Genomic DNA, 18,187 nt, shown 5'->3' with positions numbered 1-18,187 from the left:
TAATAAAGTCTATTTTAATTTACTTGTACTTTGTGTGTCTGGTCATTGGGGTGGCTTTGGGACCTCCTCGAGATGGAAACTAGGTAGGGGCGTGACTCAATAGCATCTGGGTCCGCTCCGACCTGTGACATAAGGAACAGCTGAAGGACCAATTTGCAACTTCTTAGGTCAATTGGCAACAGGATTGGGTATAAAAAATCCTGTCAGAGTGGCAGTGTCTCTCAGAGATCAAGATGGGCAGAGAATCACCAATTCCCCCAATGCTGCGGCGAAAAATAGTTTTCTGAGTTTCTCAGAGAAAAATTGCAAAGAGTTTGAAGTTAGAATCATCTACAGTGCATAATATCATCCAAAGATTCAGAGAATCTGGAACAATCTCTGTGCGTAAGGGTCAAGGCTGGAAAACCATACTGGATGCCCGTGATCTTCGGGCTCTTAGACGGGACTGCATCACATACAGGAATGCTACTGTAATGGAAATCATAACATGGGCTCTGGAATACTTCCAGAAAACATTGTCAGTGAACACAATCCACCGTGTCATTCGCCGTTGCCAGCTAAAACTCTATAGGTCAAACAAGAAGCCATATCTAAATATGATCCAGAAGCACAGGTGTTTTCCCTGGGCAAGGCTCATTTAAAATGGACTGTGGCAAAGTGAAAAACTGTTCTGTGGTCCAACGAATCAAAATTTGAAGTCCTTTTTGGAAAACTAGGACGCCATTTCATCCGGACTAAAGAGGACAATGACATCCCAAGTTGTTACTAGCGCTCAGTTCAGAAGCCTGCATCTCTGATGGTTTGGGTTGCATGAGTGCGTGTGGCATGGGCAGCTTACACATCTGGAAAGGCACCATCAATGCTGAAAGGTTTATCCAAGTTCTAGATACATATGATCCCATTAAGACGTCGTCTCTTTCAGGGAAGACCTTGCATTTTCCAACATGACAATGCCAGACCACATACTGCATCAACTACAACATCATGGCTGCGTAGAAGAAGGATCTGAGTACTGAAATGGGCAGCCTGCAGTCCAGATCTTTCACCCATAGAAAACATTTGGTGCATCATAAAGAGGAAGATGTGACAAAGAAGACCTAAAACATTTGAGCAACTAGAAGCCTTTTTGTAGACAAGAATGGGACAACATTCCTATTCCTAAACATTGGTCCTCCTCCAGCAGTTCCTTATATGTACATTTAACTTTTCTGGCCTCTTATTGCTACCTGTCCCAACTTTTTTTGAATGTGTAGCTCTCATGAAATCCAAAATGAGCCAATATTTGGCATTATATTTCAAAATGTATCACTTTAAACATTTTATATGTTATTTATATTCTATTGTGAATAAAATATAAGTTTATGAGATTTGTAAATTATTCCATTACTTTTTTACTCACAATTTCTACAGTGTCCCAACTTTCTCTGATTTGGGGTTGTATATTCTCACCTGAACTTATCTTAAAAATACATTTTGTGAACCAAAGAAAGTAATATTGACACAAAATTACCCAATGTAAGGTTTTGTTATGTGTTTTCTTGTGTTCTGGTTGTGTTTTTTACTTTTATTTCGACACCCTGCTCTGTTCTAGCTTTTATTTTGATAATCATCTTGCCATGTCTCACTTCCCACTTCCTGTCTTTTTTGGATTTAACCACTTCCTGTAAACCAGTTCATGGTAGTGATGGGCAGTCCGGCTCTTTCCATAGATTCGGCTCTTTCAGCTCAAGCTCCGGCTCTACATTTTATTGATGGCAGTCCGGCTCTTTTCATAGATTCGGCTCTTCTGGCTCGGCTCCCTTAGAAGAGGCGGCTCTTACGGTCCCACCGTGCCTGCGTCTGAAGATTCGGCTCTGCTCGTTTGCTACAAAGAATCAGCTCTTAGAGCCGGCTCGTTCGCGTACGACCCATCACTAGTTCATGGCTGATTATTACAATTGTATGTCCAGCCTGTTAGTTTATCTGTTTCCTGTTTACCTGTGCCCTGTTTCTGTATCTGTTTCTGTTTTTGACCTGTGCCTGTATTTTGGATTTTGCCTGTTTTGCTGCCTGCCCTGGACATTTGCCTGTATTTGGATTACGATTGTGGATTTGCCCTTATTGGATATGTTTGCTGGCCCTTTTTGGAATTTTACTACAAATAAACCTTTTGCACATGGATTCATTTCTCCTTCGCTTTCTTTAAAGCACACCCGTTACAGAATAATCAGCCTAACCGGAATACAGCGGAGGTTTGTAATTTCCCACCAGCATTATGAATCCTGTGTTTGCTCTGCTTGGACTGCACCAAAACAATCGACCCATCGAGGAATATGTTAAAGACTTCCTGGATTTAAGCTTTCAGGTACATTTTGATGATGACATGCTGAAGAACATTTCTTATAATGCTCTGGATGAACATTTGCTTCTGGTCCCTGGAACGTTATATTGATTTTGCTTTGTTGTTGTGTGGCTCTCCCTTCACTGTTGGTTTTGTGGATAGCACACAAGAGACTATCCCTAAAATGGCCGCCACCATGCCTTTCCCTAAAATGGCCGCCACCATGCCTGTCTCTGCACCTAAAATTCCTGTCATATCACCTACACCAGTTTTTGAGAGGGGTACCACCATTCCTGCACCTGTGATTCAAAGAGCCATCGTCACCACCACACCTGCACTACTGAGGGCTGTTGTTAACCCTGTACCTGGCATTAAGATAGCCTTCATACCTGCACCTGAGCCAAGACACAAGATGGCCGTCACGCCTGAACCGACTGCTACTGAGGTATGTCTCATTAAAACTGTACTTCCTGAATTTGCCATGGCCCTGTGGTGTGTGTGGTCTGCCTTCTGTTCTCTTGTTCCCTGTGTTCCTCAAGACCCTGAATCCCCTGGCTTACCTGAACCGCCTGAATCCCCTGGCTTGCCTGAACCGCCTGAATCCCCTGGCTTGCCTGAACCGCTTGAATCCCCTGGCTTGCCTGAACCGCCTGAATCCCCTGGCTTACCTGAACCGCCTGAATCGTCTAGCTTACCTGAACCACCCGAATCCCCTGGCTTACCTGAACTGCCTGAATCCCCTGGCTTACCTGATTCGCCGGGTTCACATGAGTCGCCTGATTCGCCGGGTTCACCTGATTCGCCGGGTTCACCTGAGTTGCCTGATTCGCCGGGTTCACTTGAGTCGCCTGATTCGCCGGGTTCGCCTGAGTCGCCTGATTCGCCGGGTTCACTTGAGTCGCCGGGTTCACCTGAGTCGCCGGGTTCACCTGAGTCGCCTGATTCGCCAGGTTCACCTGAGTCGCCGGGTTCACCTGAGTCACCTGATTCGCCGGGTTCACCTGAGTCGCCTGATTCGCCGTCAGGTCAGCGGAAGCTTCTTAAAGTTTTTTTTGGGGGGTAGTACCCAGACACAGGAAGAAGGCAGAGGACACCGAGGTGGAGGCCGAGGTGTACTCTGATCCATGCCTGCCTCACGATCCTGGTCTATTTCTGCACCATGACCAAGTTCCACATCTGCCTCATGACCCAGTTCCCTGTTTACCCCTTGATCCTGTTCCACGTCTGGCCCATGATCCTGTTCCACGTCTGACCCATGATCCTGTTCCAAGCCTGCCCCATGACCCAGGTCCAAGCCTGCCCCATGACCCAGGTCCAAGCCTGTCCCACGACCCTGGACCACGCTTGCCCCATGACCCTGGACCACGCTTGCCCCACGACCCTGGACCATCCTGGCCACCCGACCCAGGACCTCCTATGGACCTCCTGTCCAAAGTTTGTATTTAAAATAGGGAGGTAGTATAATAGATAATCCAAAAACAGCACAGTCGAAAACGTAAAGTCCTTTAGGGATATAACCAATCGCTTACTGGTTCCTCCATCAGCCAATGACTTCATGGAAAATATTGATAGACAAAAAATGTAGCCAATTATATAACGAATTCAACGATCTCTGTGTAACTTATGTAGGTTTGGACTCATGATGCGCTGCACGAACTGACAGAGAGATGACGTCAAAGTACTTTGACATCATCCGACTGCGGCGCTGCATAAAGTCAGTGACGTGCCTGACTGTTATTTGTTTCACCCCAGCTTTTTATTTTTCTTTTGTTTTGTGCGCCTGAGCTTTGTTTACAGTCGGGGGAGACGGACGCTATAGTTTTGAAAAAAAACATAGCAAACATGTCCGAGGAACAGGGCAGCTGCGTCACTACAGTCACGTGACTTCACGCTCGAGCCGGAAGAGAAGACAATGCTGAATAAAAACTGTATTTTCGATGCTTCAACACATTCTTACTGACCCACTGATGTCACATGGACTACTTTGATGATGTTTTTATTACCTTTCTGGACATGGAAAGTGTACATAGATTTTCAATGAAGGGGACGGAAATCTCTCGGAATAAATCTAACGTTAAAACATCTTACATGTTGTTGTTGTTGTTGTTGTGTATATATGTTTGTACTAGCTGCGTGTACTGTATGACAGTTTGTGAAAACAATTTCCTGTTTACAGGACAATAAACTATCTATCTATCTTTAAACTGTGTTCCGAAGATGAACGGAGGTCTTCCGAGTTTAGAACGACATAAGGGTAAGTCATTAATTACATTATTTTCAGTTTTGGGCGAACTATCCATATTTAGTAGTCACGCTGTTCCCTTTGGGGGCAGGGACAAAAACACAAGCCGCTTATACAGTATGTAAATATACACAGACAATGACGCCCCCAACTGCACGCTAGAATCTCCGGAAAAACAAGCCGATTTCAACTGCAAAATGTACGCTTTTAAACATACAAAAACTGCTATCTCAACCATGGAGAGGCTTCTTCGTGATCTCAACTATCAGATTCTGCAATAAAACGAAAATCACAAATTTTGAAAAAAATACTTTGTTTCTCATTTTCTCGAAACTTGTGCTGCCGACTTGTGTCACTGGTTTCCGTGACGGGTCACATATATACTCACCTAAAGTATTATTAGGAACACCTGTTCAATTTCTCATTAATCCAATTATCTAATCAACCAATCATATGGCAGTTGCTTCAATGCGTGTGACCCGTCATCATGAAATGAAATTTTCATACCGTCCCATCCCTAATCTCTTGCCATTAGAATATCTTTACTAATGCTGTTTCAGTAAAGATTGTCAATGTATAATGACAGATCAGCTCTAATGCAGTGATCACAGACATCAGATTCATCTGTGCAGAGTAGCAGGGCAAAGCACAATGCACGCACACAACATTACTCTGCAAATAAACAATTTTATATTTTATTCCGAGATGGCGATAGAGAAGTCAGAGTTACAGACTGCAGCTTTAATTGTTGTATTGTTTTTCTATATTTTTGTGTTCATATTGGTATTTGTAAATTTGTTTACAGAATCATATCTGCACACTTAATAAAGAAGTATTTGGATCAAAATTTAGGGAGTGAGACATCATTGGTCTTACCAGCAATCTTTTCTCATTGTGAAAATGAAAACAAAGTAATGTAATGAGGGGCTTCAGAACTTTCATATCAAAATCATGCCCAGTTTTTATCTTTGTAAAAAAACAATAAATGAAGAGCATTGCAAACAAGAAATGAACTAACACATTTTAATGAAAAATTATACAAAGCTCTGTGACTTACAGTGGCTTGTTATTTGCATTACAGTATACTGTTTTTTTTTTCAAACTGTGCAAACCTATAACATACAAACCACCCTATGACATCCATAGCAACACACACAAACATTTTAAATTTGAATCCTTGCAACCAAATTAAAAGCCATTGTTGTACAGGATGCATGAATTATGTTTAAATGGAACACAGGTTAAAATTTGTAGTTTTAATGGGTTTCAACAGGGACATTTTTGTCCTACCGCATCCAATTGTGTTTTGTGTAACTACTTTAAAATAAAAACATTTCTGAAAACAAAAATTCAGATAAATGTACACACCTTGAGCAAGATTTATGCAGTTTGCATTAACACAGCCAAAATAAAAAAATGTAAAAGAACAAAAATGTCCATGTGAGCGTATGAGGTTTAAATGTGTCTATCAATGCGTACAGTGTACAGTAATGTCTAGCTAGTTTTATCAGAGCTCAATTTACACCATAACCTGTCCCAAAATTCCTCGTGCTTCTCAGTGTCCATTGGCCAGTCCAGATAGGTCCTAGTTTTTATCTGCCGGGCCAACCTGTGATGGTAGGATAGCAAGCGAGAGGGGATTTTTTCTAAGAAGACCAGAATAAGAATGTCCCTCTGTTCTACCTGGAGCCGGTAGGTGCCCAGCTGCATCTCCAAAGTACACCAGGTGCTACGGAGGAAGTTACGGCTGACAAGACAAAGAGTTCGTCGGCTTGCATAGATGCTGTCTGTAATGTTTTCCACAATGTCTTGCCCCAACTGAAAGTCCCGACCGTGTAAACCAGTGGTCTCAAACTCCCGGCCCGCGGGCCATTTGCGGCCCGCCCTCTCCCTCTCTGCGGCCCGCGGCACCTTTCAACAATATAACATAATCTGGCCCGCAGAAAGATTTTTATTCACTTCGTTCCAAATTCATTTCATTTTTAATTTAAACGTTCGTTCGCATGTCGCGTCTGACAACGCGTGTTAAAACGAGTCAAGGCGTTTCTTACTTTCTAAAGTGCTCGGGAGCGGAAGTTGTGCTCCGTGGTGTGGCGTCACGCGTTGCTACGCAGCCATGAGCCGCGCGCGCTCCGTGATTGCGAGGATAACGGAATGCGTGATCGGACTTTAATTCCTCTTCTGAACCTCGCGTCAATCATATCATTGTCACCATGCAATCAGTTAATCTGGTCGGGACTTTGTTGTGTTTGTCCAGAGAAGATTTGTTACTTCCGGGTGAATATCAGCTGTTACTCAGAGAAGAGCTGCTCACATCAACAAGTCACAGCTTCCAATGGAGACACCGCATGTATGAGGCAGAGCCATAGATGTAATGCAACACATAAACTACAGGTAAGAAAAATTGCCATCAAAGTGCCCAGATTAAAAGAGGAAAGATGAGGAGAAACATACAGAGGATAAAAGTATGTATACTGCTATATATAATGAAGTATAATAGATTATTATGTAACGTTAGCTTGCTATGCAATTACACCTAGCAGTATTATAATTTTTTTCAGGTTAACTAGCTTATGTAACATTGACTACCCATTCAGAAGTTTTAGGATCACTTTCACTTATTCATGTTTTTCCACATATACCTGTAATAGCAAATTCATTAAAACTGTGGAATAACAAAGATGGAACATAATAAATCAATACTATGACTGTAAACAATCCAAAATAAATCAAAACACAAACACTTACTGATGGTATTTTTTTTATAATAGTTTATAAATGTATACAGAAATTTTGTTTGTTAGTTTAGTGCAATGTTTTAATAGGCCTTAGTTATTAAAGGGAAGGTTAAGAAACGATTTACTTATATAAAATAATGTATACTTAAAAGATAAAAAACATTGTTTTTATTTTTTATTATACATTAAATAATAGAATTTTAACAGTCAATTTACAGAAATATTGTACTTTTTTAACCTTAAAATAGCTCTGCGGCCCTCCGATTAAATGTCAATCTCAGAAATGGCCCCAAGCCAATTTGAGTTTGAGACCCCTGGTGTAAACAGAGACGTAAGAATGGAGGGCCACGCTGCTCCAAGTTTGGAAGAAGTTTTTTCATGACCCAGTGCTCATCCTTACTGCTGTAGGAAATAAAAACATTGTAGCGGTATTGCCGTTTGGTATCCATACGCAACGCCTCTTTGAACCATCCGCTGGCAATGTAATAGAACGGCATTATGTATTTCCCTATTAACTGATATGACAACGCTACAATCATAAACAAATATAAAAAAGCAGAAGTTGAGGCGAAGAGCACAAATTCAATATCAAATGAACAGTTCTCATGTGTGTAATGAACAAAGTTCAGACTGTCAACTCCATTATTAGTTAAACACTGAAGTTCCTCCATGGTGGGCATATCCACAAGAACCTGTACCTGCCTGTTATTCACCCATGAGATCATCCAAGCATTATCACAACTGCAGTGCAATCGCAACCCCACAAGATGGAGATATTTTAAACTAGTAAGACATTCAACAAAGGTTTGAAAAATGTTTACATCATTCCATGGACTAAACACCAGAGATGTCAGCGCCTTTAGGTCCTTTGTCAGACTTTCATCCAAAAAGAAAATTCTGCAGTTTGCCAAGATCAGTGTTCGTAATTTTGTCAAGTTGTGAAACATTATTGGCACATTCGGCTGCTTTGAGAAATCAATGTTTTCCAGCTTTAGGGTTTTTAAATGAACAAGCTGATTTATTACTGCCAAGTCACCAATTCTGTCAGAAAACATTGATGTGAATTCCAGACTAACAACTGATTTAACATATTTCCCAATAAACTCCTTTCCACAGATGACATATTCTGCACTTATTTGAAGTGTGACTACAGATGTCAAGAGTGGACTGTCACAATCCTTAACTGTCACATATTGACCTTTGATTTGCAGATCAAGACTCTGATTCAGTGTAATATTACCAATGATCAACTGCATTGGTCTCAAGCCTGAACTAATAGACACATGACTGAGATTATACGGGACGCTTCCGAATATATCAGATAAATGCAGCTTGACCTGTGACATGTTAGGTGAAAACTTTAAATCTCCCAGAAGAAGTGTATGCAGGTTAATAAGATTTCCAAATGAATTTGATTTAATTTGAAGGATAGGGTTTTCTTGAAGATTTAGGACCATCAGTTCATATAGACCACTGAATGTGTCTTGATAAATGTAAGATAACTTGTTATTAAAGAGGTTTAACTCTTTCAATTTGTCTAATCCACTGAACGCAAAATCTTCTATGCTGGAAATATTACTTGAAGTTAATTCAAAATGCTCAAGATTTGTGAAACACATGAACTGGTGTGAAATTATCTTACTTATGTTATTTGCGTTTAGACACATAATATACAGCTGTTCAACTAACTGTGGATTGGACAAACAAAGACAATTAAAATCATTTGAACTGAGCATATGTTCACTTACATCAAATTTTGAGAGATTGCTGAAAAACTGAAAGATCGAATTTACATGTAAAGGTACAATTTTAAAAGATCTGTCCAGTTTGAGAGTAATGTCTACAATCTCCTTACAGTCTTCAGAGATATTTGTAGACATAACTGGCAAGTTAATAGTCTGGTAAAAAACATATATAGATTTAATAGAATATAACTTTGCTGCGTAACACAACTCATCAATGTTAAGTACATCCACAGAAATATGCAAGCTATTTATTGTATTTACTCCAGTCATAGAAAGATCTCTGAGAAAATTTGATCTGAAACCACATTGCAGTTCAGATAAATTTCCAAAAACCTTCAAAGCCCCTTCATCTATATGCTCTATTGATCCTAATCTCAAATAGATGTATTTAATATTGTGTACAGTAGATATGTAACTGTAAGAGGTGTTGTAAAGGGAACAGTTCAGGAACCAAAGGCTATTTAAATCTTGCTCATGAAGATAAAACACTTTTAGTGATTTTAAACTTCCCAGTCGACACAGAATCTCAGACAGATCTTTTAAACACACATTGACTATGCTTAATATCTCTAACTGAGGAATTGTATCAAAAACATTTGGTGCCATTGATGACATATTATATTGTGTAAGAGACAATGTTTTAATTGAAGGAAGACCACAGAAATCAACAGCTGCTTCACAACAGCCTTCTCCAAATTTAGAAGACAAATGCAATGACTTTAAATTTAACAATCCAGTAAAAGCTTCTGGTGAGATCTTGGAAAAAAATCCATCAATTTGAAGGTATTCCAGAGAAGAGAAGCGTGAAAATGAGCCTGAATCCAAGACACCAACATACTTCAGATTACGATCCATTTCAATGCAGAGGTTCAGTAAATCTGATGGAAGTCTTCGGAGATCCTCTTTAATATCAGTGACCTGAGTGCAGAATGCAGTGTTTGGTTTTCCAGTACATGATCTGTCAACAGGAAATTCTTCCACATCATCGTAAAAGATACATTTCCCAGCAATCCAAGAAAATACACATGAAGTCTTTAGAAACAATAAGAAGAATGTGAACAGATAAATCATCTTCCTGGGTGATTTTAATCCAGCTCAAGTTTAATCTTCTGTGGTGATTCTGTTGACTCGTCTCATCGTCGCTTTTTTATATTTTAATTCACTTTGTTTAAGTAACTTCCTTTATTTGTGACAAGGCAGCATAGATGTTATTTTTCTCAGTTGTCTTATTTGTCTTGAACAAAATGTTAACCCTCTGCGGCCTGACGGGGTGTTGGCCCCTGGAGAATTATTGTCCTGCCCTGCTGTAAAAAAGTTGGCTCAACATAAAAATTTAAGTCTTTTGGTCCCATTGTCCTCAGGAATGAGGACGAGACAGGGAAAGAGAAACAAAATCCTATTAGTGTAGGGGCCGTTCACATGTAATGCAAGTGTCATACAGTAGTGGTTTAACCCTCTGGGGACTAAGGGGTTTTTAGGGCCCGGGGGAAGTTTTGACATTCACTGACATTTGTGCTTTTTTCAGTTGCTTAAAACATATAAATGGCAAAATTCTCATAACACTGCGTTCAGCACAAACAGGGCTACAATATTATATGATCAACATGTATGTACATGTTTGTATTTTTGAGAGAAAAATGTTTATGCATGGTTTTTGAAAAAGCTAAATTTTTAAGTCACTGATGCAAGTCCACAAAACTCATTCAAATCATGTTTTCCCAAGACTTTTCAAAACAGTCTCTAGTAGTCTATTTTTTTTTTCTTCAAAATGATGTGAAAATCATCTGGCCTGCTCATTCACATAAAGCAATATATTGATTTACAATATCTAAGACACTTTTTCCTGGGAAAGGCTGTATGCATGGAGGTGGGATAGCTCCTGAATAATCATTGATTGACAGCTGAGGAACAAAAGAGTTGCATAATGAGCCACATAATGAGCCTTGTGGGGATGTTAAACAGGAATGTAACTTTCTCTGTAGTAAAACCATGATAAGGTTTACTTGGGAATTTATAACAAAAAATTATATATAATGTGTGTATATATAGAAATATTTTCTATTCATTTCACAAGTATACCTTTAAAAACCATAGTAATCATACCCTTACAAAATTAACCATGGTTTTATTGTGGTAAAAGTGTAGTAACCATGGTTTTTGGTGTATTAATTACTATCAGCAAAACCATGGTTTTACTACACTAACCATGGTTTAACTATGGTTTTTGAAAACCATGGTTGTCAAAACCATGGTTATTTTGTGGTTACCATGGTTTTACTACAGTAACCATGGTTTTTTGGTTTTAACTGTGGTAAAACCATGGTTAATTTTTGTAAGGGATAGTAAAAGTACTGTTTTGGCCATCGTAAAAATGAACACAGGGTTTGTGTTTGGTTGGCCAGCGAGAGTTTTACTTTTTTGCAGTAAACAGCTCAAAATAAAAACTGCCTATCGTTGTCTGGACTCTTATTTGTGTTTTTGTAATCATTATAGTAGAAACAAAACAAGGGACAAGTGTGTAAAAACGTATCAATGTTTGTTTACATCCGCCGCCATTACCTCACGTGTTGATCATGAAAGCTATGTGCACACGCAAGTGATCCTGTGTTTAATAAACTTGCTGTGCGGAGATACAGTCTTGTTCAAAATAATAGCAGTACAATGTGACTAACCAGAATAATCAAGGTTTTTAGTATATTTTTTATTGCTACGTGGCAAACAAGTTACCAGTAGGTTCAGTAGAAAGTAGGTTCAGGTTCTCAGAAAACAAACAAGACCCAGCATTCATGATATGCACGCTCTTAAGGCTGTGCAATTGCAATAGTGCAATAGTTGAAAGGGGTGTGTTCAAAAAAATAGCAGTGTCTACCTTTGACTGTACAAACTCAAAACTATTTTGTACAAACTTTTTTTTCTGGGATTTAGCAATCCTGTGAATCACTAAACTAATATTTAGTTGTATGACCACAGTTTTTTAAAACTGCTTGACATCTGTGTGGCATGGAGTCAACCAACTTGTGGCACCTCTCAGCTGTTATTCCACTCCATGATTCTTTAACAACATTCCACAATTCATTCACATTTCTTGGTTTTGCTTCAGAAACAGCATTTTTGATATCACCCCACAAGTTCTCAATTGGATTAAGGTCTGGAGATTGGGCTGGCCACTCCATAACATTAATTTTGTTGGTTTGGAACCAAGACTTTGCCCGTTTACTAGTGTGTTTTGGGTCATTGTCTTGTTGAAACAACCATTTCAAGGGCATGTCCTCTTCAGCATAGGGCAACATGACCTCTTCAAGTATTTTAACATATGCAAACTGATCCATGATCCCTGGTATGCGATAAATAGGCCCAACACCATAGTAGGAGAAACATGCCCATATCATGCTCCATGCTTCACTGTCTTCACTGTGTACTGTGGCTTGAATCCAGAGTTTGGGGGTTGTCTCACAAACTGCCTGTGGCCCTTGGACCCAAAAAGAAAAATTTTACTCTCATCAGTCCACAAAATGTTCCTCCATTTCTCTTTAGGCCAGTTGATGTGTTCTTTGGCAAATTGTAACCTCTTCTGCACATGCCTTTTTTTAACAGAGGGACTTTGCGGGGGATTCTTGAAAATAGATTAGCTTCACACAGACGTCTTCTAACTGTCACAGTACTTACAGGTAACTCCAGACTGTCTTTGATCATCCTGGAGGTGATCATTGGCTGAGCCTTTGCCATTCTGGTTATTCTTCTATCCATTTTGATGGTTGTCTTCCGTTTTCTTCCACGTCTCTCTGGTTTTGCTCTCCATTTTAAGGCATTGGAGATCATTTTAGCTGAACAGCCTATCATTTTTTGCACCTCTTTATAGGTTTTCCCCTCTCCAATCAACTTTTTAATCAAGGTAAGCTGTTCTTCTGAACAACGTCTTGAACTGCCCATTTTCCTCAGCTTTCAAATGCATGTTCAACAAGTGTTGGCTTCATCCTTAAATAGGGGCCACCTGATTCACACCTGTTTCTTCACAAAATTGATGACCTCAGTTATTGAATGCCACACTGCTATTTTTTTTAACACACCCCTTTTAACTAATTCAACTACTTGCCCAATTGCACAGCCTTAAGAGCGTGCATATCATGAATGCTGGGTCTCATTTGTTTTCTGAGAATCTACTGAACCTACTGGTAACTTGTTTGCCACGTAGCAATAAAAAAATATACTAAAAACCTTGATTATTCTGGTAAGTCACATTGTACTGCTATTATTTTGAACAAGACTGTATGTGCTTAGACGCAACTAAATAAGGATTGTACTGTTTGCAATCGCGTATTTTATAAGAACACCAAAAACCGCGTCGAGTTACCTGACTCGTGTGTTTGTTTACGTGTGTTCCCCTTCGCGTGAAATGTTTGACAGAAGAAAAAAGAAAACACTTGCGTCGGGAGATACTGACACACATACGCAAGTAAATAATGAATTTGATGTCATGTTTGGTGCATTCGGATAAAACAACAAGGAGTGAAGAGTAGGGATGCACCGAAATGAAAATTCTTGGCCGAAACCAAAAACCGAAAAAGAGGAAACCAAGGCCGAAAGCCGAAACACCGAAAGAAATTATGCCAATTATTAGTACTACCATTGCACTTATGGTATTTTTGCGTGTAATAGAAATGGAGTCAACACACACAATTTGAGAAGAAAATTAAGCCAAACAGCATATGGCATAAACAAACCCAACTTCAGTTATTTAGGCCAGTGGTTTTCAAACTGGGGGCCGCGAGATGGTGCCAGGGGGGCCCTAGTTTTATGACATTTTATGAAATACATTAATTTATCATGAATTCTGTGTAATTAAATAAAAAAAATAAGGCTACTAACCAAAAGCACTACTTTTTTGTATAATTTAGTTTTTTTTATTAAAATTTTGAGTTTTAGAACAGTTTTTTGTCACAAATTTTCTTTGGGGGGCCGCGAAGGAATGTACCTTACACAAGGGGGCCGCACGCTGAAAAAGTTTGGGAACCACTGATTTAGGCTATCTCCCTCACGTCTGGAAAAACTGATGAATAGGCTACTAGTGACACATCAGGTTGTTAAAAGTTAAACTGTTTGTTTAATTAATCCTTTGGTGCTTGTTTGCCATGCAGTATACAATTAAAAAACTGAGATGTGCTAGTTGTGGTTTTGTTTAACATTAATGTTACATAATGCTGATAAAAATGATGGCATTTTAATGCACGTTAAAACCCTGAATGGGTCGAAGGCTCAGTCAAATGTGAATATCTTCGTTATTTAGTCTGACATGTTTTTGTTTAGATAGAAAGTCATATTTAGCCTACCTTCTCCGCTGAAACCAGTTTTTCTCATTAATGCCAGCTGCAGAAAAAACTCTGCTCTGTTGTTATCCAGTGAGAACAACAAACGGATCTAACAAATATATCTGAATTTAATATTATGTTACAAATAACCCAAGCTGGCTTGATACATTATTGCTGAGGGTGCAAAGTTACGAGCTTAATTTAACAACACTTCACAAAACGGAGCTATTGTTTGCTGTTACGGCATTTGCAGTTTTTGGGTTCGTTATAACCATATCCACAGATAAAATTAATGTTCTCCGTTTCGCTTTCCATGTGTGTCTCGTGTCGTATTAACGACAAAATAAACAAGGCTATATAAGGAAGCGAACAAATCTCTCATGATGCACACGGCTGCGGCGGCGGAGAAGCACGTTTAACACCCGGCAATAAACTCTAAACACTTAAATGAGTCTGCAATCTGAATTACCAAAACAATCAGAAATACAAACATATTAATTTTCATGTATATTTTAAGTCTGTAAAAGACCGTAGAGGTGAAGTGAAAAAGGATTAAATGAGCAGTAGCCGTAATGCTGCGGTGGCGGATTAAAAACATTTGAATATCATTTTTTTCCCCATTCTAATTATTATTGCAGATTGATTGTTTGACCATTCGTGCACATCCCTAATTTTAAAAGCAATCATGTTAAATGTCTGTTATTCTGGATGTTAATCTGAACGAATGTTTAGTCGGAGCTTGTGAAAACAGTACACAAATGCCCAGAGAAAAGGCATTGCGGAGGTTGCGGAGGTCCTGGTCAGAAATTCGGCGGACGCGGGTTTGAGAGAAATCTAGTCCACACCGCAGATATGTTACTTCAGACAAGCACGTGCAGGTCGCGGTTTCTGTTTGCGTCATCACATTATTTCGGCCGTATTTTTTCGGTGATAAAAGTCTTTCGGCCGAAAACCGAAAATCCACTTTTGGACCATTTTCGGCCGAAAATTTTCGGTGGCCGAATATTCGGTGCATCCCTAGTGGAGAGACTGGATTGTGAATTGCGTATCCATTGACTGCATGCATATGGATGTTTCTGCTCGTTCACTTCAATGGCGCGGGGATGTGGCGATCTCATCTCATTACAGATAATCAGGTAACAAGAGATAGACGGTACTTCTCCTCCTTCTCATACAGTTTACAACAAATGACAATATATGTTTTCGATCTCACTTACATCATTTAAAAGCTGACATTCCAAGCATTATGTAGACATTTATCTTTTGTGTCTATGACAAGTATTTGTTAAGTTACAGTTTATTTTTCTGAAGCGTTTGAGAAAGGACTTCACTGAGGGAGAGAGAACAAAACGCGCATCATGTTTATTTTCTTAATTTTGCTAAAAGCACAACATTCTGTTTTTATTGGGAGTGGGCAGAAAAAACTAGACACTTTAACGTTTTAAATGATGTACAAATCATATCTGTATGTCCAAAATCAGCAGATTTATCTAAGTCTCTTTGCGGAGTGAATGAAAAATAAAGAGCTTGCGGTGCCCGCGCTGCAGTCGACCCCAGAGTGTTAATATCCGCTCGGTTCCAGACAGGCTAACTATAGCGGCATAAATGTATTACCCAGACGTATTATGTGAATGCTTTGTTAAAGAAAAATGTCTTTAGTTTACACTTTAATTAATCGACATTGTCAGATTCTCAAACGTTTTTTGACAAATCATTCAAGAGCATAGGGGCAAAGTAGAAAAAGGATCTACCACCTTTAGACACTTTTGATATTCTAGGGATAGTTAAGAGACCTGTGCCCGGTTGCATGAAACTCCTTAAGTGAGGGTTTCCCTGAGGGAGAAAAAATCCCTGAGGTAAGAGATTTATTTAAGAGCGTTGCAACAAAGGTCTTAACTGTCACCCTTACCTAAGTGTTTATACTAAGCATTTTACGGTAGTCTCTGCCAAAACACTGCAGCGGAGAATAGGTTGCTATAGTTACAAAATCTCACAGCGTAAACAAATCAGCGCATGCAGCTCAACAGACGGCGGATTTGTGTACAATGAACAGACTGTAAAGAGCCGCATGTATAAAACCTCAAAGTAATTCAAACTAAAAGCACTTTAGATTGACTGACAATCAAACCGCTATTATCGTAATAAATGCATAACTTTTCTTTAGGGATTATTTCGATCGTTTGAAATGCGCGTTTGTACTTCATTTTCTTAAATAACCATAAAATCAGCCATCGGGTGTGACGTTAAACGACCTGTTATAGTCCCTTAAGTTTTTAAGGGAAAACGGGACTTAAGGACTTTGAAGCAACGCATAGCAGAACTTAAGGTAATCTGCCCAAGTATCAGTGCTTCGCCTTCTGAGAATATAGTTCCCAGTATGTATACTGTTAAAAGATGGCTGCTCTCATATCACCTTGTTATTTGTACACGGTGTGACTATACAAATCACAACACATAAATAGAAAAATGTTCGCGTTATTTTGTCACTTATAGGCAGAGGTGTAAAGTACTTAAGTAAATGTACTTCGTTACTGTACTTAAGTATTTTTTGGGCTACTTTGTACTTGTACTGAGTATCAAAAATATAAGCAACTTTTACTCTCTACTCAATTACATTTTTGATTGGGTATTTTTACTCTTTACTCCACTACATTTGAAATAACACTTACCTTTACTCGCTACATTGTTAATTCGTCAACAAATAAAAACGAGACGAAAGTGTCAGAGGGTTATGATGGATAGAATCTGTGGTCGCGAGGTTAGACGCACACACACAACTGAGGGACTTCATGTGGCGCTATGCAGGGCAATGTTATGAAATCAAAGTACTGCGAGAGCGAATCAAATGCATATTGAGAAGTCTGGTCTCGCGGTACTTTGATGTCAAACGCTGAATGGCTTGCATTGAGCCAACGTAGCGGGACATCTGCGTGCTGCGTATGTCATAAACTGTAGACCCAGATAGCAAAACCACACTGGGGTGGATCTGGCCCACACCTACCATGCGATCCGCCCCGGATCCATCTCACGGAGATGGTCCAGCGTCCAAATGCACAGCGGGCCAAAAGTGGTCAGGATTTGATTCATGGCTTTGCACCAGAGTTGGGTCAGCGCTGGCCCACTCTTGCACCAAAACAGTAAAACAACACTGGGGTGGAGCTGGCCCACGCAAACCATTCCATCCGCATTAGATCCGTTTAACGGACACGTTCCAGCGTACAAACGCACATCGGTCAAGAACTGGTCAGGATCAGTTTCACGGAACTGAACTGGAAATGGAACAGCCCTGGCCCAGTCCCGCATACAGATGCGGCATTGGATCCGCGTACCAGATCTATGCCTTATTTTCGGCATTTATAGCCTAGATGTTCAGTCTATCATGTGTTTAGGCTACCTTATATTTAATTACCCTACAGCAGTAGTTCTCAACTCCAGTCCTCAGAACCCACTGCTCTGCACATTTTGGATGTCTCCCTTATTTAACACACCTGATTCAGATCATCAGCTTGTTAGGATAGATTCCATGAACTGAACTGAGTGTGTTATGAGAGACATCCAAAATGTGCAGAGCAGTGGGTCCCGAGGACTGGAGTTGAGAACAACTGCCCTACAGTCAGAAGCAATAAACATAGGCCTCCATCCACATAAAGTACACATTTCAGAATGTATATAGGCTAATAATCATAGCACTTGCCGCTTAATGTAGGTTTTTAGGCCTAGTTTAAGAAAATTACCCAGAGGCTATCATAGCCTAATACCCCATCGAAATCAAGGAAAATGTTTACATTTAAAAATTCTTTATTTAAAACATGAACATAACATGAACACAAAACAAT

The 18,187-nt window shown here is 39.6% G+C and overlaps 1 protein-coding gene across 1 annotated transcript; it reads right to left on the bottom strand.

Moving 5' to 3' along the window:
• Positions 1-5,701: 5,701 nt before the first annotated feature.
• LOC129413486 (uncharacterized) lies at positions 5,702-10,404 on the bottom strand. The gene is made up of 2 exons (XM_073867597.1): positions 7,626-10,404; positions 5,702-6,403 (listed from the first exon to the last, which is right to left on the bottom strand). Exons 1-2 carry the CDS (start codon positions 10,114-10,116, stop codon positions 6,057-6,059), a joined length of 2,838 nt encoding a protein of 945 aa, XP_073723698.1. The 5' UTR covers positions 10,117-10,404; the 3' UTR covers positions 5,702-6,056.
• Positions 10,405-18,187: the final 7,783 nt, after the last annotated feature.

This window comes from Misgurnus anguillicaudatus, chromosome 5 (assembly GCF_027580225.2).
Source record: "Misgurnus anguillicaudatus chromosome 5, ASM2758022v2, whole genome shotgun sequence".
NCBI lineage: Eukaryota > Metazoa > Chordata > Actinopteri > Cypriniformes > Cobitidae > Misgurnus > Misgurnus anguillicaudatus.
Note: the sequence above shows the minus strand (reverse complement) of the source record. Positions and strands in the feature narration are given on the sequence as shown.

Excerpts from the sequence above, each read along its gene's own strand:
- LOC129413486 (XM_073867597.1), bottom strand. The coding sequence starts at position 10,116 with ATGATTTATCTGTTCACATTCTTCTTATTGTTTCTAAAGACTTCATGT. Across the intron at positions 6,404-7,625 it reads CCCTCCATTCTTACGTCTCT|GTTTACACGGTCGGGACTTT; the intron begins GTTTACACCAGG and ends TTGAGACCACTG.